Consider the following 21,801-nt stretch of genomic DNA (forward strand, 5'->3'; position numbering starts at 1 on the left):
GTTATTATGGACGACCTAATGCGGCTATGAGTAAGGCTATTTGTAGAAAACACTAAAAAACAAAATCAGCTTTTGAAAACTTATAAGATATTTACAAGAAAGGTTGATTATATCGATTTGTTATGTACATCTTGAGTATTCCATAATCTTTGAGTCGAATCTTTTAAAGTTATCAACAATTATGACTGTTATTCGTTTTAAAATAACGCCTGTAATACTTAGCAATTGCTCGATTTCGAGCAACAGGGACACTAGTTTAAGAAAAACGTCAAAAACAACCTAGACAATTACCGTCCTATCGCATTACACTCATGTTTTTCAAAAATATTTGAAAAAGCTATTGATATTCAATTAAGATCTTATTTAGAAAGTAACAACATCATAAACAATACTCAATTTGGTTTTCGAAAAGGGCACAGTTGTCAAACATCAATGGCAAGAATGGTTAACTGCATCACACAGGCTCTGGATGGATCTCAGAGAGCAGCTGGTGTTCTCTGTGATCTGTCCCAGGCGTTTGATTGGGTTAATCACGACAAAAAAAATTGGTATTAAAGGCAAAGAAATTAATTTATTTCATCTTATCTTTCCAAGCAGTTTCAGAGAACTAAATTAACAAAAAATAATGAAACTGTTTAGGGTTTATTCAACTTGGGGAAAAGTAGGCTACCATGTGGTGTGCCTCAGGGGTCGATACTGGGCCCTAGTATGTTCATAATCTATGTTAATGACCTACCTCAAGTCTCAAATGTGAAACTCTTTCAGTATGCAGACGATACAATGGTGCTATGTACGGCACCCAGTATCGACTCCCTGCGGCACACACTGGACAGGGGAGGTACAATCTCTCAGAGACTGGTTCCAGGCGAATGGGTTGGTTATGAATGATGATAAAGCTCAGCTTATAGAGTTTAGTTCTAGTAATAATCTATATAAAACAGATAAAACTACAACATCAAAATCTTAATGCCACTGCAGCAAAATGTGAATTTTTTTAGGTATAACTGTCAATGAAAATCTTAACTGGAAGTCACAAGTTGCTAATTTGATCAAATGATTAAACCGCTGTATTTTCTCTCCCCGCAATCAGACAAGCTGTTAACTTGAAGACTCAGCTTATCGTTTATCATGCTTATTTTTCTTCAATAATGACATATGGTATTCTGGTTTGGGGAAACTCATGCCACTCCAACAAAATATTCAAACTTCAACAAAAAGCAATTAGAATTATTGGGCGAGTTCCTCGTAGAACTTCTTGTAAAAGTCTTTTTCAAACATTTTCAGTTTTAACATTTTATGATCACTATATTTTAGAAATTTCAAATTGGGTTGTTACAGACAATCTGTCCTCATTCATGACCCAACCCTTTCATTCCCATCACAATAGATTTAAGAGTTAGGTAGATATTAAGCCTAAAACCCATAGATTAGAGAAATTTCATTTATCTCCCCAATATATAGGCTCACAAGTTTAAAATTACCGCTCCGCATAAAAAATATTTATAGTAATACACAGTTCAGATCCACCCTGAAGACCTGGTTAAAAACAACATTTTTTTTTCCATCAAATGTTATTTAAATAGGGACGTTAAGTTGGATTAATAACATTTTTGTTATTTCTTAGTTTTAGTATTATACTGTATATGACACTATGTCCTGTCAAATGATGTAATGACATGTAATAAATAAATAAATAAATACCGGTGCTGCCACAAGTTGTGCTTCTCTTGATATCCGATTCGACCTTGACCGTTCCGACCATCGTCCTGTTCCGTCATGGTCAGATATAAAGAGTTCTACTGTATTGGATAAACCAATCGTACTGACTTCAATAATTCAATTTACATACCTGGACATCTTCTATTTCAAGAATGAGTATTCTGCACTTTGATTAGAAAAGCTTGATAGTCTTTTTTATTCCTACAGAGATTTTGAAGGCTCAACATTCTTGGGTTGATCTTTTTTAGTTCCAACAATCTTGCCTGAAAACAAAAATCTTAATCATTCTCAAGCATTGGGCATTTATTTTATACTGATATTCAACACCTAGACTTGTACTTGAACAAATTATTATGAATGCAGCTTTTAAGTTATCCAACAGCTAGTTGTGGTTATTGGCATACTTGGGAATAACGAATAGCAATATTCGTTAGTTTTTTGGCTAACTTATATTTTATTCCTTAGTTTTTAAACTAACTAACTTATAACTTATATCAGTTACTTTTTACGGGACTAAGTAATAACTTCTAACTAGTTAGAATTTTTAACTATTTTTGTCAATTATGCGGAAGCATCTCAAATACGGGTTATTTATTTCACATGACCAGTGAGGGTTGCGTGCGGCCGTGAGAGGTCAGCGCCCTTGAAGACAAACAACGTTGGGGGTGGGGAAAGAGAAAGTCAAAGTTCAGTTGCTTTGGAATGCAATGGGCCTGTGGAAGGGCTGTGACGGCCATTATCAACACCCCAGGCACTGAGGGGTGGGAAGGGGGAATTTTCGTTTGGTGATTGATATATCATCTCAAGTGTCAAAACATTGTCTTCAGTTGATGTTCATTATCTGACAAGTTTAAAGTCATTTGTTTCTGTTGTAGTAATGTAAAATGTGACATTGTTTGATCAAAACACAAGTACCAGGGGACCGAGATGTTTGAGGTGTTTAATTAAGAGGTAAAAAATAGAGCTTATAAGCCTATAAATATTTTCGGTCTTACTAAGATTAATTAAGTTGTAAAGTCAATTCTTTTTTGTTAGACATCCACTCATCCTTAATTTACCTTACAAACTTTTTCATGTGGACGAGCAATCTATAAAATGTCTACAATAAGCTTCAATCAATATAAAACTCATAATACATAACATCTGTTATCTGTTGACCGTTATTGCATCAAGTCACTGGGATCGCGGGACGTCGCAACTATAATTAGGGGTTGGTGTAATAACGCATCAATTCGTGCGGGGCATCGTCAAAAACTATAAAACGTCCTTGGCCTTTCCTTTAGATTTTTAGTTCAATATCAGTGTATTATGTTTTGCGGTAAAACACTTAATGTTTTTGAACAGTAGTAATTATTATCCCTTTGGTTGGTCATACATCATACAATGCGAATGTATTATATAAGCAATTCTCCCCCAAGCATTGCAATTGGAAGAAATCGTAGGAGCCGTTTTTTAATCATTGTGTGCAAACTTTACTCATACTGGATTATAGTATTGATTAGTAACCAAGTTGTATCATTACGAAATCCTTTAAAACAACTGCCCAACAAACAGCTAACTTCTACGAAAACTAACTTTATTTTCTATCAGTTAGTTTTTCAACTAACTATAACTTCTATCAGTTACTTTTTAAACTAAACTAACTAATAACTTCTATCAGTTACTTTTTACCAGACTAACTAATAACTTCTAACTAGTTAGAATTTTTGACTAACTTTCCCAACTATGCTTATTGGTTGTAACAAGTCTCTGTTCAATAGAAAAAAAATCACTTATGTAAGTAAAATGCATGGTGTGGAACTAAGAACATAAAAGATTACTTCGGAATTAAGGTTTGACACAATATTGCTGTTGTACGGCTTAGGTGCTGATTGACTTTAAAGGATGGGCCACCCACAGCTCCTACGGGTCCAAAAAATGTTGAATCGCTAATTGTACAAAATCTTCATTTTGTTTCTAAAATTGTACAAAACCCCCCTAACCATATTAAGGTAAAGTGAATATATTTAATGTAGGACTATACAACCATGTATGCATAGAATATCTTCTCATTTTAACATTGTAGAATGAGCATATATTCAGCTTAAACAAATGAGCAGTTTTGTACCCACAGTTCACAAATGGAGACTTTCATAGTTTTATTCTTTAGTGAAATATGTTTCAGCTTCTACTCCCTAAATAAATTCAGTATCAATATTAAAAAGCACACAAACTTATTAAATAAAAATCAACATAGGTATGCCCACAGCCTATTTTCTTGGTGGTGGATTGTGATCCAAACCATTACATCAGACACTTTCCGTTTAATTTGTTTGACGTTACAGAAGAATATAAAACTTGACAAGAAAGCTGAACCGTAACAGAAAGAGTTTTAACTTGCAACTGACCAATAACGTAGCCTGCTTGTGACACAAGACCCGTGGCACTTGGCAAATCATTTTTGATGAGAATCCTTGTGACTTGAGGAAGTCGATCATCTCCTTGGCCTTGGAGTAGCTGATCTTAGCGAGGGGTGGATGTTTCATTAACATTCCCTCAACTTCAACATCACTCAGTTCCAGTTCGTTGATCAGAAGATCTTTGAGGTTAGTGTACGAACCTAATGCAGCTATGTTTTCGTCCCTCAACTCAAAATATCTGTAAACAGAATCATAAACAACATTCAGAAACCAAGGTAAAATACATAGGAATCACTAAGTAATGCTATATACTAGAAACCACAACAAATAACAGGAGTTCAATAATGATAAGAATTCAAAATTATTTTGCTTAAGGAAATTTAATCAAAATCGTCTAAAATGTAAAAATGAACTGGCATATTTGTGAAATATAAACCGTGGTGAGAAAACGGGAACATTCTGCAATTTGAACTGTTACTTGGATTTTTTCAGTACTTATTAAATCTAGGACTAGTGGTTATATATATCCTGTTGTGTCTCTTTATTGTCTTTGTTCGAGTTCTACATGTGTTAATCTTTGACGACATCGAGAGATGGATAAATCTAAGGCCATGATGGACATGGTTATGCCTTAGTAAAAGCCAAAATCTGGGTCATCTACAACAAAGAAGGAATAAAAAGTAAATGGAAAATCTGGTACCAATGTAGAATAAATCAAATAGCCCTGAAGGCCTGGCTAATGACCATCTAGAAGCAGGCTTCACCTAACTTCACTTCAAAAAATCCTCTCCACTACCACTTACATCCAATCAAAATGTTATGGGTTGCGAAACACATATACCTCTTGCGTCCAGATTTCCCGGGGTTTAGTTCCATGTGTCACCTTTTGTATTTTGCTTTATTATTATTTGTGTACTTTTTGAAGCGTACCAAGTTTTTAATATATGGTTATTTCTTTAATCTAAGCTGTGTATCTATTTATTTCTAAGATATCACTGTTAGTCTACGATTTTACTCTTGGAAAAAAAACTCTGTGAGTCATATCCCATGTTATTAAATCTAGGTCACCTACTTACTTGTATACTTGAATTCTTCATCTTTGACAGAACTAGTCTGATAGATTGTGTTTTATTTGTTAATAATAAAATATAAAAAACTATGTAGGCTACATTATTTACACCCCTGAAGGATTAATACCATTTTGGTTACTGCCTTGAGCCAAAGGGCAGATTGTAGTACAGGTATAGCTAAATACCACTTTAATGATTTTACAATATCGAATCTTAATCCAAATCTTTGTAGATTTGCTGGATTAAAAATTTGGCTTTTACGCATGACTTGTAATTTTATTTTATCTCAATTTTATAAAATTTACCTGTTGACTACTGACTGCGGGCATCGTAGCATCCATGGTTTAATAACTTTACATTTTTCTGCAGCATTAATCGCATTCAGGAATTGTACTCTTTTCACAATTACTTGGGGGTGATATTTGAACAACCAAGGGTCACTCAGTAAATCTTCTGTTAATATACCAACATCTGTAATAAACTATGATGATTAGTTTGAAACCAAGTAAAGTAGAACCTTGATAACAAGACTCTCATGGGGATTATCAAATAAGACTTGTGTTGGGGGCGGGTTCAAAGGAGAGAATGAGAAAATTTTACTGAGTAGCGAAAGAGAAATTCAAACTTTAATTTACAAAATATATCTTAAATATGGGAACATGTCAGAGTAATACCAATTAATTAAATGAGTATAAACACAGTTACTTGAGATTTGAGTCCTTTGGTTCGGAAGAGATGCCTGACGGTAGACTGAAGCGGGGAGCGAAGATCACCAGGGGCGGACAGTCTTTGAATGGGTGAATCTTCTCCAGGAGCGGGTAGATGAGGGGATTCTGCGTAGCCGTAGAATCCGTAGATGGTAGAAGAACACAAAATCATTTAGAGGTCTTCCCGTCACAACACTTTGGTATTTTTACAAATTAAAAGGCACTCTCTGACATTGAGAAGGGGGAGATATTATAAAACACATACTTTAATAATTACATGTTAAACGTTATTAGTTCACTTTAAAACAGTCAAAATCTAATCTACTATATACAAGAGAATGAGCAAGGAGTACATGTTGACTCTGGGTTAACTAAGGCAAGAGTGGACAGTGCAGACTGGAAAAGTAGGTCAGATAAGATAAGCTATCTTTGGAAATCCTGGTACTAGTTGAAAATTCAAATATATTAAACTAAAACCAAACATACCGCCCACCTAAATGCATATTTACAAAATCGTACACTAAGAGGCAAATCACACAATAAAAATTGATCGTAAAAACCTAATATTCAAACGTTAAGCTAGGAATGGGTATCGGAAGGAGGTAAGGGTACCAGCTTATGGACAGGTCTCACATATATTCCGTGAGGTGTCTTAACCTTTGCGGCTCTAACTGTAGCATCTGGTCCAGGGTATGTCTCAATCACTCTTCCAATAGGCCATTCCAGAGGGCTGCTGTCCTTGTTTTGAAGGTATATAACATCTCCGACTTGAAGATTTGGCTGTGATGTAGTCCATTTATTCCTGGGTATCAATGTTTGTAGGTAGTCTTGAGACCATTGCTTCCAAAACGATTGTGCAGCTTGTTGTAGGAGTTGATATCTTTCCAAACGATTCATCTTAGTTTCCGTGAAGTCCTCTTCAGGTGGTGATAACAACGGCGTTCCTACAATGAAGTGTCCAGGGCTTAGGTAGTCTCCATCATTTGGGTCAGTGGTCATTGCTCCTATTGGGCGACTATTTAGAATGGCTTCAATTCTTGTCAGTAAGGTGTAGGCCTACATTTCTTCATATGTTAATATCAGGGTACCGATAGCTCGGATGAGGTGACGTTTTGCTGATTTGACTGCAGCCTCCCAAAGGCCTCCAAAATGGGGTGCTGCCGGGGGGATAAAATTCCATTTAATTTCTTTTGAAGCTAGGTGATGTGCTATGTCTTGATTATTGTCTTTTAGAAATTTCTGAATGTGAGAAAAATAGTTCGCGGCTCCTTGGAAATTGGTTCCGCAGTCACTTGTTATTGATTGGCAGAGACCTCTTCTGGCAACAAAACGATCCAATGCAGCAAGGAATGAAGGTGTTGATAAACTCGTTGCAAACTCAATGTGTACAGCTTTTGTCGAAAAACAAACAAAAATTACAATATATCCCTTTTGGCGGGGGGATTTTCTTCTATTACTTTCTTTAAACTCAAACGGTCCAGCGTAGTCTAGTCCAACATTTAGAAACGCACGTGTGCTTTCAAATCTGAGTGATGGTAGATCCGCCATTTTAGGCATTAAAGGTTTTGCTTGGAACATATAGCATCTTTGGCATTTAAATATACGCTCCCTCAATAACTGCCGTACTCCTACAATCCAAAACTTTTCTTGAATGAGAGACTGTGTCAAGCGGGGTCCTGAGTGTAAAGCTAATGAGTGATAATAATCACAAATGAGTGTCGCAAGGCGTGATGAACGGGGTATCAGAAAGGGGTGTTTTCTGGAGTAAGTTAAGTTAGCATTTTTCAAACGACCGCCCACCCTGACGAAATCATTTTCATCAATGAATAAAGCTAAAGAGCGATATATCTTAGAGCATGGTTTATTATTTTTCATATCAGAAATATCTTTTGAGAGATAGCGTTGTTGTGTAGTCTTTACACAGAGAGATAATGTGTGTTCCAATTCCTGAGGTGATATTGGTCCTTGTTTCTTAGCTATACCTTTGGCGTTACTTTTGACGTTATTGATGAACCTTAATACATAAGAAATTACAAATTTAGCTTTACTCAGGCTAGAATATTTTTCAAGCATTTCTAATACAATGCTGTTTTGGTTATCAACTGTTGTAGATAAACATTCTTTTCTAATCTCTGGCAACTTCTCTACTTCTTCTTCAGATGAACGGTGTAATGACCACGAATCAAAGGGAGTGTACAGAAATTGAGGTCCTTTCCACCACAAGTCAAAATTTACAAGCTCTTCAGGTGTCAAGCCGCGCGATGCGCAATCGCAAGGATTTTCTTTAGATGTTACATGGTGCCACTGTTTTGGATTAGTTGACTCAAGTATATTTACAACCCTGTTTGCGACAAATGTTTTTAACTTGTAAGGAGGAGTTTTTAACCACATAAGAACAACGGCTGAGTCAGAAAACAATATGATATTCTGGGGGTCAACAGTCTGGGTTAGATGCGTACTAGATAATACAACTTCTGTTAGTAGTTGAGCAGCAGAAAGTTCTAATCTAGGAATGCTCATTGTTTTGAGTGGGGCAACTTTACTTTTCACTTTGATAAGATGTACTGATATGTTTTCCGAGGTTTCAGTTCGTATATAGATATTTGCTGCGTAGCCCTTTTCAGATGCGTCACAGAATCCTATTATCTGATTTGTGCTGTGAGGAGTTGTAGGGATGAATCTAGGTATCTTTAGGGTTGAAAGACTTGAAAGGGTTGAAATAAATGTTGTCCATTTACTGCGAAGTTCATCTGGTAGGGGGTCATCCCACTCTAGTCCACATAACCATGTGCTCTGCATGATATGTTTGGCGTAAAACGTAGTGGGTGTTATCCATCCTAAAATATCATAAATTTTAGCAATCTCAGAAAGCATTGAGCGCTTGGTACAAACTACAGGGTTCAGTTTAATTACATAGAAAAATACATCTTCAGCGGGATCAAACTGTAATCCTAGTACTTTAACAGCAGAGTCGTCTTCGGAGCGTAGGGCGAGGGGATTTTCTCTACAATCAAGCGGGACGCTGTCTAATATTTGGTGGCAATTACTGGCCCATTTTCTTAGGGTGAATCCTCCCAATCCCAGAAGTGTAATTAGTTCTTGCTGTAACTGAAGTGCTTCTTGAGGAGAATCAACACTGGTACAAATATCATCCACAAACGTTTGATGAGTGATAGCTTGAGAGGCGAGTGGGTATCTTTTGCCTTCATCTTCAACCAGTTGCAGTAATACTCTTTGTGCCAAATAATCACTAGATGTTACACCATATGTCAATACGTTCAGCTCGTACTCATCTATATCTCCATTTGGATTTGTCCGGTAGAATATGTGCTGAAATGCTCGGTCTGTGGGATTCACAACGATTTGCCTATACATTTGTTTTATATCGGCACACACAACAATTTCATGTAGGCGAAAATTAATTATTATCTCTCCTATGTCTCTTTGCAGCTTTGGTCCACTATACAGGATATCATTGAGGGAAGAGGAATTTGCATAGGGCTTAAAAGACGCATTAAACACTGTTCTCAACTTTGTTGTACTACTGTTCTCATTTTTTACACAATGGTGGGGAATTACATAAGGTGAGGGGATGCTGGTGATACTCATATGACCTTGAGCTAGGTAATCATCCATAAACTCTCTATACTCCAGATAGGTTTCTGGTTTGCTTTTTAATCTGTTCTCTAGGCTGATAAGTCGTTTCTCTGCCTTATCTCTTGTGTTCGGTAGGTTGGGTGCATCAGGTTTCATTGGTAACGATACGACATAGCGGCCTGTTTTATCTCTGATATGTGTTTCTGTGAAATGTGATTCAACTGCAATATCATCTGGACTAGGATACTTCACATTTTGAACAGCTTCTACCTCCCAGAACCTTTTGAGAGTCTTATCAACTGATTCACAACAGTTTAAAAAATAAGAACATTCACTTTGACAGGAGGAAGTGGCCACTCTACCACCAACTATCCATCCAAAAATAGTGTTCATTGCAGAGGGTTCACCTTTTATGATATTATGCGACTCTTTTATTATATCGAAATACAAATCTGCTCCTATTAGAAATTCAACAGGCGAGCTTTCATAGAACGTGGGGTCAGCGAGCTGTAGATTATCAAATCTTGAGATGATTGTAGGGTCAATATCAATGTTTGGCTGATCGGATGATATCTTTGGGACTACAACTGCTTCAGTACTCAAAGATATATGAGAGTTCTTAAGAGGGCTTATGTTACATGTTACTGAACCTTTGTTCACTGGGACCTGGGTGTCTGCAATACCTTTGATGGTTATTTTATTTTGATGTTTGGTGAGACCTAACTTGAGAACACATTCTTGAGTAATTAAGCTAGTTTGGGAACCACCATCAATAATGGCTCGGACTGGTGTCAGTTTGTTATTTTTATCCCTTATGCCGATAATGGCTGTGCTTAACATCATGTTTGAGGTGGAATTTGCATCAGCAAAATTACAAGTTTTGGATGAGGAAGGATTATGTATTTCTTTCATGTCATTGGGTTTGGTTTCTAAGCTCTTTTCTCTTGAGAGATAGGGGCCTGCAGTTGCATTAGTAGCTGGACGATGCAAAAGGGTGTGATGCTTGCCATTGCATTTAAAACATTTGGAGGTTGATTTACACTCGGATATTGTGTGAAAACCAAGACAAGAAAAGCACAAGAAATGCTTTTTAACAAAATCATTTCTGTCAGATAAACTTAGTTTCTTAAACTTAGAACACACATAGATCTTATGGTTGGGTTCTTGGCAACAGGGACATACATGGCGCTTTGCAGTTCCAGTTAAACTTTTTTCATCAACAGTTGACAGCATGAAACTTTTAGAACTACTTGGCTTAGGAGATGTATTAAGTCTATTTTGCTTTAGCTTTCCCTTGGATGTAGTAATTTCTAGGATTTTGAGTTGTTGCTGTACAAACGAAATTAGATCCTCAAATTCTGGCAAATCTTTATCAGAATATTCATTTTCAAATTCTTTGCGGGATGATGATGTTAGTGCACGTAAACCAATGTGTAACATTGTAAAATCAAATAAATTTGACAATCCAAGAGCCTTTAGAGCACACAGATTTGCACTAAAAATTTCCAAAAAGTTTGATAAGGTAACAGTAGAATCTTCAGTGAGAGGGCGGAAGGATAAAATCTTATCGAGATAGTTTGATGCCAAGAGACGTTTATTCTGATAACGATCAGTGAGAGTTCTCATTGCAATATCATAATTCTCATCACATATTACCAAGGTTTCAATGAGTGAAAGCGCATGTGATTTCAATAGACTGCGTAGATAAGTGAGTTTTTCACTTTTAGATAAGGATTGATTTTTATGAATCAAAGAAGTGAATAAAGCATAAAAATTAGGCCAAGCTGATAAGGTTCCATCAAATGGTTCAATTTCCAATTTAGGAAGGCGAGCTACCTGGGGACTATGGACAGGAGATTGCTTATCAGCAGATAAGTCAGTCTTTGTTTGCTGCAAATGCTTATCTACATTCAACTTTCGCCCAATGGTTTTAACATTAAAATACAAATCATCATAGGACATTGATGCACTATGAACCTCTACTCTATCTCCTTCATCTACTTGAGAGTTTAACAAACTAATACTGTCACTTGTTTGTTCAAACACAGAATAATCATCCTCTAATCTTTGATAACGTGATACAAAAGAATCAAACTCTGTATTAAAAGATTGTTTTTGCTGAGCAAGCTGGATACATTTTTTACCAACGTCATAGAGAGCTTGTAACCTTGCATAATACTTTTCTCTCTTTTTGACTAGAGAGTCGATTTCGGCTTTCTTTAAAGCTGCCATTTTAGCTGGTGAAGGAAATATAAGGGCTAAGGTTTAAGATAGGAATGCTACAAAAAAACCTAAATACTGTAAAACTTTTACTTAAATAAATTCTCTCCTTTGGTCTAACATTATAACTTACTAGAAATTCAGAATCCGGCTCGAAGGACCATTTTGTTGGGGGCGGGTTCAAAGGAGAGAATGAGAAAATTTTACTGAGTAGCGAAAGAGAAATTCAAACTTTAATTTACAAAATATATCTTAAATATGGGAACATGTCAGAGTAATACCAATTAATTAAATGAGTATAAACACAGTTACTTGAGATTTGAGTCCTTTGGTTCGGAAGAGATGCCTGACGGTAGACTGAAGCGGGGAGCGAAGATCACCAGGGGCGGACAGTCTTTGAATGGGTGAATCTTCTCCAGGAGCGGGTAGATGAGGGGATTCTGCGTAGCCGTAGAATCCGTAGATGGTAGAAGGTCACAAAATCATTTAGAGGTCTTCCCGTCACAACACTTTGGTATTTTTACAAATTAAAAGGCACTCTCTGACATTGAGAAGGGGGAGATATTATAAAACACATACTTTAATAATTACATGTTAAACGTTATTAGTTCACTTTAAAACAGTCAAAATCTAATCTACTATATACAAGAGAATGAGCAAGGAGTACATGTTGACTCTGGGTTAACTAAGGCAAGAGTGGACAGTGCAGACTGGAAAAGTAGGTCAGATAAGATAAGCTATCTTTGGAAATCCTGGTACTAGTTGAAAATTCAAATATATTAAACTAAAACCAAACAACTTGTTATCAATGTTGACTTCTTATCGAGGTTTACAATAACATGTAATTAAAAGGTAAAATAAATTCTAGGGAGTTTGAAAATGACAATGGTTATCAAGGGTGACTTGTTATCGAGGGTCTTGTTATCAAGGTTCCACTGTATTACCATTGATACAACTATGTTTTATTTTATATTTAAATAATAAATATTACTCCTATCAAAAAATAAATACTAAAAGGAAAAATATTTTAAAAAGTTATATAGGCTAAATTTTTTGTCACCACAAACAAAATTTAATTAAAAAGCTTAGTAATTTTAAAGTAAAGTATGCTATGTTGTAATTGCTATCCTACATCTTTATAATTAATAAAAGAGAAGAGAGAGACTTAAATTTAGATTTTTTTAAGAATTTCCCATATGAGCTATTACCGTAGGTCTCGTAAGACCTGGAGCCAGGACTGATTTTTTGTTCTGATGTCTCCAGAGACCAAAAACTATAACACCATCCTTTCAAATTTATATATAACGATTAAGCCTACATTTATTCAAACGTGTTTGGGAATAAGCATGATCGGACTATGGGAACCGGGCTTTATGGGGTAGGATTGGTTTTTCTCATTTTTGGTACTTAAAGACCGTTTTATAGATCTTGAAAAAACAATAATTTAGTATCCTAAAGTTTTTTTTGTACAATAAATGGTTACGCGGAAAATTTAAAGAACTGTTAATTTAAAATTCCCATGTTATTCTTATGGAGAACCAGTAAACTGTTGTAATTTGCTTGTTTATAAACACATTTTGATCAAATTTAGAAAATGTATTTATTTTTTACTATAGGTACCATAAACATTAAACTATAATAACACCTTATGACCTTCCCGCTGGCAGCAAACCTAAGTATACTTGTTAAACTAATGTTATTGAAATGGACAATAAATGTGACTTTTTAGGGAGATATTTTAGTGAAAATCCCGTCAGGCAAATGGAAATTAGCTTAGTCTGCAGGTTTGCTGTGGCGGGATATTTCTGTGTTACTCCATTTTTTCTTGGCATTTTAGTTATTGTATTTTAAAAGAGTATTTTTTTAAAGGCTATATTCAATTTCATGAACTCATAGCATGTTCTCAATTGTGTACGGTATAAACTAGGATAAAGCTGCAATGTAAATGGGATTTGTATTCTGTTTTGGAGAATTCAAAATAAAATAAAAAGAGAAAGTGTCCATAACAATTATTTTACCTCTTGTCACCTCTAGAATTCTTGTGAAACAATCTAAATTTATTGTCATCATGAAACGATAGTTAAAGAAGAGGTCACTGGCATCTTTTTCCTTGCACTGAAAAAAATCAAAAGCATCAAGTGATATCTATATTATTAATATGCTACATGAAACTTTGTGAACAATAAGGCTTTTTTTTTTTTTTTTTTTTTTACACATTACGAACTAACAATCCACAAAATAAATTAAAAAAAAAAACACATATAAAAAATGTAAAAACAATTTTTACAGTACAAAAACAGTACAGTTTGATTGGTTACTAAAAATTACTCATTGGCGTATTCATTAAAGGCATGTTCATTTTTATTTACGGGTGCGTTATGGATTGTGCCAAAAGATTAATTATTGAAGGTTGTGCTACAACGAGTGTTATTTTAGCTGATGAAATAGCTTGTTATGTTGAGGCTGGGTGGATTTAACTCCATATATAAATGTTCGTCTAAGTGTGTAGATTTGCTAACTGACCTGACATTTTTTTTAAAGTCCCTTTGGGCTCTTACCAAGTGGCTTTTTCCTTATGAAGAACATATTTGTTCACACATTATGCTCAGCTGAATAATTTATTGCTGTTAATATTTTAGTTGCAATTTAAGGAAACGTATGCTACAAGCATTTACTGACTTGGTTAAAATGAAATATTTACTATTTGAATTTGGGTTGGCGTAATACAATGGAATTAAGCGAGAAAGCCTGGACATTTTGATATACTAAAAAGAATACTGAATTAATACTGTGCTGTATTTCTTGAGCAATCATTGAAAGAGCCGATTTGCAAACTATGGTGTAAAGAAGTGTTTTTAACTCCCAAGAGAATTTTTTAGGTTAAACATACATAGGTACTCGGAGACATCGAAATGACTCCAAAGGAGGGGAGAGATGCTCCGATGGAGGTGGTAAGGTACTCACCCCCACCTCTTGGGTACCATTCGGCGGGTACTTAACCAGGGTGTTTGGCACCGAGAAGTCAGTTGGGCCTCCGGGCCCGACCACGCCGGATGGGCGTGCTGAGCCACCGGTGTGGGGCCTGATGGGCGTGTTGAGCCCCGGGCACCGTCGGACGGGCGTGTTGAGCCCCCGACACCCTCGCATGGGCGTGTTGAGCCCGCGAGACACCTGATGGGCGTGCTGAGCCACAGGTACGCTGGACGGGCGTGTTGAGCCCCCGGCACCGTCGGACGGGCGTGTTGAGCCCCCGACTTCCTCGCATGGGCGTGTTGAGCCCCCGACTTCCTCGCATGGGCGTGTTGAGCCCGCGAGACACCTGATGGGCGTGTTGAGCCACGGGTACGCTGGACGGGCGTGTTGAGCCCCCGGCACCGTCGGACGGGCGTGTTGAGCCCCCGGCACCCTCGCATGGGCGTGTTGAGCCCGCGAGACACCTGATGGGCGTGTTGAGCCACGGGTACGCTGGACGGGCGTGTTGAGCCCCCGGCACCGTCGGACGGGCGTGTTGAGCCCCCGGCACCCTCGCATGGGCGTGTTGAGCCCGCGAGTTACCTGACGGGCGTGTTGAGCCACGGGTACGCTGGACGGGCGTGTTGAGCCCCCGGCACCCCGCATGGGCGTGTTGAGCCCGCGGGACACCTGATGGGCGTGTTGAGCCACAGGTACCGCTGGACGGGCGTGTTGAACCACCAGCACTGTCGGACGGGCGTGTTGAGCCACCGACACCCTCGCATGGGCGTGTTGAGCCCGCGGGACACCTGATGGGCGTGTTGAGCCACGGGTACCGCTGGACGGGCGTGTTGAACCACCAGCACTGTCGGACGGGCGTGTTGAGCCACCGACACCCTCGCATGGGCGTGTTGAGCCCGCGGGTCCGTAGTCGTAGGTGGAGGGGAGGACTTTGGAGTCCCCCACCACCTTTAAAGCATATACATAGGTATACGCTAAGTGTTGAAGGAGTTTACGTCGGACTGCAGACCGAGTAGACTGCCTAGAGAGTGCTAACTTCTGAGCAAGTGACGCCAGAACCGTCTCCAGTGGAGAGCAGTAGCACATTAAACCGGCCCAGCTTGACTTCTGTGCTTGGAAAGCCAGAACCGTCTCCAGTGGAGAGCAGCAGCTAGGGGACCGAGGATTCCGGGGTGAAGGTGCCAAGGATCTAGACCGCGGACCCACACGGATATCTTTTAGGAGTGTCGTAGACCACCGGGCCAGTAAGGGCGCAAGCAAGACTTGATCCAACCTCTGCCCAACCCCTGAATACGAGCCCGTAGACACTGCCTGGTAGGAGGACTACGGACCCAGGATCAAGACTGTATATAATATTGTATATATAACCATATGTGTTAGGATAAGGATATCAGGGAATAAAATGGAAGTTTGAGATACCCAGAGTCTTTCACTTATCGACCCTTACCACCCTTGATAAGGCCTAGTGCTCTGGAGGAAACTTCCTCACAATGGAAACATAGGAAAGTCATAGAAAACCACCAAGTAGAAGAAATAGAAATAATGTTTTTTTTTATTTATTTAAAATCGTTATTATGGACAGCCTAACAGCGGCTATGAGTGGGAAACATTTGTAGAAAACACTAAAAAAAGAGACCAGCTTTTAAAAAATGATAAGATATATACGAGAATTTTTTATTATATCAAACTGTTATGTACATCGTGAGTATTTTTATAATCTTTGAGTCAACTATTTTAAAGTCATCTGAAATTATGACTGTTATTCTGCATGTTCTGTTAGAGTATATTAATTAAACACTAATTTACCGAACTGTGGTTTTTTGGTGTTATCTCCCTAAAAAAACCAAACCATTGTATTAGTTGTCCTCTTGTTCACTGTGTACTCTTTTATTAGGGTGCCCTTGGGCCAGAACTCTACCCAGAACACATATTCCCAACGTTTTTCAGGAATTCCAACTTTAACAGACTTATAGTTATTAAATTTTTTCACCAATTCACAGAACTCAAAAGATTCAACTCCACCGGCCTTTATATAAGACTCAACAACCTTCCTCGCAGACATCTGGATGGACGCGGGAAATAAACAACCAAGACTGACTTTTCGCTACTTTCTGGTTCTTGAGGACTTGTCCAACATACAGAGAGGTCTGTAAAGGGATCAGGTTCCCTTCCCTTTCCGTACTAGCACAGGACTAGCTGTTTTCAGCAGGTGGGAAACACCCTCTCAGCCTTGTTGAGGGCCCCGCCGAGTGTACCTACCTAAAATTTATTTTCAAAGAAGTCATTGTGGACTAGAGCCTACCTTGGTAAATGATGAGAAGTAAGTCATTCTATTTTGGCCGTTCAAAGAGTCAAAGTCTCTTTCAGTTTGAAACGTGTATCTTTTAAAAGTTCTAAAAGGAAGCTGTAACAATCTGACTGCATTGTTGATATCGTTGAACCTCCACTTGACCAAGAGCTCTAGCCGTGAAGTAAGTTTATCTGCAACAAAATGAATTTTTTTTATTTTAAAAAAGCCTTTATTTAGTAACACTAATAATACTCAATATAATAGGTCAATAAAACGTCAATTTGATTGTTAAATCCTTAGTAAAACTTGTTACTGTATAAGAGGAAATTTTAAAGACCTAAACATGGTTCAATGAGCTCTATCTGACATGCACCTCGTACGGAGGATAATTCACCTTTTTGTCTATTGCCTGCTGTTGTTTGACCTTATCTGTTATCCGCTTTATCACAATAGTCCAGTCAATGAATGATGGTCAGTGAATGATGGGTGTAGAGTGCGTGAGCAGGTAACTAAACGATTCCTTCAGAGACTTGTTCAGGGTATAGGCCTAATCAGAGATATAATCGAAAAACCCAAAATGCGTACCTTTAACCCCCTCCCCTTTTCCCCCTCCACCCCCTGGCCTACCACCTAGGAGTCAGGACTTTTGGTATGTTAACACCCTAAGCTCCCTGAACAAGTTTCTGAAGGAATGGCTTACTTACCTGCTCACGCACTCTACACCTCATTCCTTGACTGGACTACTAAGTTAGTTTATCAATCAATATAGTAGGAAATAATAGTTTGAAAAGTTGGTCAACTAAGATTCAGATCACAATACAACTTTGTCAACATTTTTGGTCAATTGATATTATAAGGCCTTACCTTAGCAATCCTGTTTTTTGATCCGAAATTAATTTCGGGCCCGAAGGTCCATCATCAGTCGGGATCTAGTAGACCAAATTTTCTAAAATAGAATCCACCGTAAGGAATAGAATCCGTTGGTAAGGCCTTATAATATCAATTAATATATAAGCAATCCAGAGGCTAAAATGATTGATTTTTGGTCAGTTTCAAAGAGCTCTGAACACTGAAAATTAGCTTCAAAGAGAAACATATTTACAGATTAGATAGATTTATCAGATGCTTCAGAACTGGGTCAGAATACAATAGGCTACTTCTTCTTTTCATCTTCCAATTGACCATAGGTACTTCCCAAAATTGACCACATTGAGTCGTGAGACCTGAGTCACAGACAATATAATACTTTAATGTTTATTCCATTGTCTGTGCCTGAGTGTTAAAGAGGTGTTAACAATTTCTTATAGAAAACAAACTACTGTTGGTAGGCCTGCTATTGTAACATCCAAAACATAGGCCAAAAATGATACAAGAAAAAACTTGCGTTCTTTGGAATGATATAGACCACAGCCACCTCTAATACAAGGCCGCGACGTTCGAACTGGCAACGCCACAATCACACCCGTTCTGGGTCCATCTTCACACATGCTAGGCTATAACTTAAATGAGAGCTTTGCTGTTTTCGCTGCTCTATAAATACGGCATTAACAGAAAAAAGTTTGTCTAAAACTAAAATACAAACATATTATGTTTGTTTGCTTGTAGGCCTCTATTTATAGTATTTTGTAATAATTACAATGAATGTGAAAATGTCTTGTAAAAATCCCAATTACAAATGAAAGAGTAAAATAAAATAAAGATTGTTTAAACAAAGTTATTTTTAATTTGAAATATCTATACTTATTTAATACGCAAGCATGATTTTTGTGACAATTACTCCTCCGAAACTACTGAACCGATTGACATGTTTTTGGTGTCATTGGAAAGAGCGTAACGTGAAGTTGTGCAGGAAACCTTCTTTTTAGGGAAATAATGAGAGAGTGAGGCCCTGGAGCCCTTTAAAGTTTCGTATTTCTCCATAAGATTAACATTGGAAACAAAAATTGTTATGAAACTCCAGCTGTTGTCAGAAATCAAAAGTGAGAAGAAGAGCATAGGTTAATCCTAAACAGTCAATAAGTTTGCTAATATAGTAGGCCTATTATAACAGTTTGCTACAAATATTACTTAGCAATTGCTCGAATTCGAGCAACAGGGACACTAGTTAATATTATTGTTTTAATCTACCGGTACCTGACAAACCATAAATCTAGATCTTCTTGTTTAAAGGCCTACTGACTGAATCGTTTATTTTCTTTGAATAATTATTTAGCAATACCTATGCCATTGTGAAAACGATCTCAGAAGCTAGGCCTTCATATGGCTTTCCACATTCATTGAATTTCTTTATCAAATCGACATTCAGACTTGGGTCAGACTCTGATGCTATCATTGTTAGATGGAATAGTACCTACATGTTTTAGGCTAGTACTAGAAAGAAAGAAATATTTCTTCGTATGGCTCAAAATATTTTGAGCTTGCGCATTTTTGATATTGTTATTTCATTGTGTTTCACCCACTATTTAATTGTGCAAAAACAGTCTGGAAGTTGCATAAATTAATGAGTCGGATCATTATAACCTAACCTTTACCTTCCTAATCTAACCTCACTTCAAAACACTTAATACAGTCACGAATCCGCATAAAACCCGACCTACCTTTCTCACATGCCTAAATAAAGCGGTGTTTACACTGTCGTGGGGCCACGTCCATAACAGGCGTGGTCGCCACGCCAATGGACAGCCGTACGCAAATGCCGTGGCGCCACGGTACCGTCCCACGGCCACAAGCAGCCGTGTAGTGTAAACAGTTTTCTGGTAAAAGCGTATCCATTAAAGGCATGTTCATTTTTATTTACGGGTGCGTTATGGATTGTGCCAAAAGATTAATTATTGAAGGTTGTGCTACAACGAGTGTTATTTTAGCTGATGAAATAGCACGGCATTTAAGTGTTATTAAAAAAGGAACGAAACCAAGCTGTAGCATTCAATATTTATATCTGAAAATAAACAAGGTTCACTTTGATACAGTTCAAGCATTCAAATTGTTTTAACTTCCGTTAATTGTAAAGATTGCTTTGTTTTCACCGGTTTTGATTCGACTTGTGTCAATGTCATAGACTTTTTTTGTTTTCGTCATGGTACTTAAAAACTAAGACGACAACCACTGACTTTAAAGAACAATAGTTAAAACTCGTAGTACACACAACAACGAGACGAAAGACCCTCACCACGTCTAGCCACGCCTGCAACAGGCGTAGCAACCAAACACGGTTTGGTTAGTTCCAAAGGGCGTGGGGAACAGGCGTATTGGGTTGCCACGTCTGTTGCTCCCACGTCTTCATTGTTTACACGAAGCGTGGCCACGCTTGTCAAGAAAGTGAGAAAATTTCTCACCTACACGCCTGACTTTAGCCGTGGCCCCACGACAGTGTAAACACCGCTTAGGAACTGATTATTTTATTTGGTTTCAAAAATCAAAACAAATTGATTTGATTTCATTCCGCATTAGATCAAGTATAAAGTTTTTTTGCTCTTCTCACTCAGTCCTCCTCACTCCTCACTCAGTACAGACCCGTCCAGTCCAGACCACGCCATATTACCATTACCTTCAATACCGCTCAATTATCCTTAGATTCGTAATCCTAACCTTCGTTTTACGGCCACTACGGCAACTTAGGAATCTCTCCGACAAAAACTTATTGCATTTTTGGATTCAGCGTTAAAAATACTGTAAGTTAAGTAGACATAGGCCTATAAAAATAACATCATATCCCAATGTAAATACAGTAAATATTTGCCAAATATATTCTTCAAAAGGATAACATGGGAACTTTAAAAGCCACTGGGGCAGAGCCCAAGGGACTTTTTCAAAAATGTAAGGCCAGTTTGGAAATCTACACACCTAGACAAACATTTTGGTACGGTGTGGGGTTAAATCTTAAAACAAAAACCTTTTTGTTCACAAAATTTCATGTAGCGTATTAATAATATAGATAGATCGATAACTTAGATGGAGATAACCCATGGTGAAAGGAAAATCTTCCACCATGGAGATAACCTAAAAATTACAAAATTCATTTAAGTTACTTACGTATGTTAAAGAATAAAATCCATATGTTTTCTTTGATAGTGGCTGTGTTTATGCCATAGGTTTGTAATATTTCATAACAGTTTTGTAATTCATAGACATTTAAATTTTCCAGGTTGTAATTTAAAAAGAGATTGACTACTTCTTCCTCTGAACACTGGAATATCTTTGAAAGTTGATTCACATTTTTCGAGCTGTTTGAAACAAGAGTCTTATAGGTATATCCCATCATAAATTTATTGGTGATTCTTATCGATTGGATTGTGGCGTGAAACTGTCTGAATTTGATTTGATGAACCATTATATTTATTGTCCTAGACCTAGGTGTTACTACAGTGGTATTAGTCCCGAATAAATTATTCATTTTAAGGCAATTAAATATTGAAATAGGTCTTCTGAGGTGTTTCATGTTATAAATAATTTACAAATAAATATGAATTTCCAGCCTTTAGAACAAGAGTTATAAATAGCAATGAAAAGGGTAACTTATGCCTGCTAAGTTACTAACTTTAGTGCTTAAATTCACAAGTTATCATATCCATCTTAATCAATACTATTAGATATTGACTACTGGACACTAATGACGATGATTGATTAGATAACTACACACAGATACAACTAATAATCATAAAATAAATAAACAACTACCACAGCGACAGGTTAGGTTAGACTAATTCTGTTATTTTGTTGATATTTGACAGAGGTTGAGCTAGGTAGGTAGAGCTCACTGAGTGACTGACTGAGCTATAAGATTATAAGAGCTAGGCTTGAGGGAGGAGATGATGCACTGATCTGAT

At 37.5% G+C, this 21,801-nt stretch overlaps 1 protein-coding gene across 3 annotated transcripts in view; it reads right to left on the reverse strand.

The window, feature by feature from the left end:
- LOC129001415 (transcription termination factor, mitochondrial-like) overlaps positions 1-21,748 on the reverse strand; it is a 25,380-nt gene extending 3,632 nt beyond the window's left edge. Inside the window, exons 1-6 of one of the 3 annotated variants that reach the window (XM_054428676.1) lie at positions 21,653-21,748; positions 16,988-17,166; positions 13,731-13,827; positions 5,494-5,659; positions 4,107-4,356; positions 1,850-1,982 (exon numbers count right to left, since the gene is read on the reverse strand). In XM_054428676.1, coding sequence (XP_054284651.1) covers positions 1,866-1,982; positions 4,107-4,356; positions 5,494-5,659; positions 13,731-13,827; positions 16,988-17,014 — 657 coding nt within the window. In that variant the 5' untranslated portion in view covers positions 17,015-17,166; positions 21,653-21,748 and the 3' untranslated portion in view covers positions 1,850-1,865. The other 2 variants (XM_054428674.1, XM_054428677.1) reach the window with 2 other exon arrangements.
- Positions 21,749-21,801: the final 53 nt, after the last annotated feature.

The sequence above is a fragment of the Macrosteles quadrilineatus genome, unplaced genomic scaffold (genome assembly GCF_028750875.1).
Source record: "Macrosteles quadrilineatus isolate MER2022 unplaced genomic scaffold, UCM_ALF_1.0 Scaffold_8__2_contigs__length_117827958, whole genome shotgun sequence".
NCBI classification, from domain to species: domain Eukaryota; kingdom Metazoa; phylum Arthropoda; class Insecta; order Hemiptera; family Cicadellidae; genus Macrosteles; species Macrosteles quadrilineatus.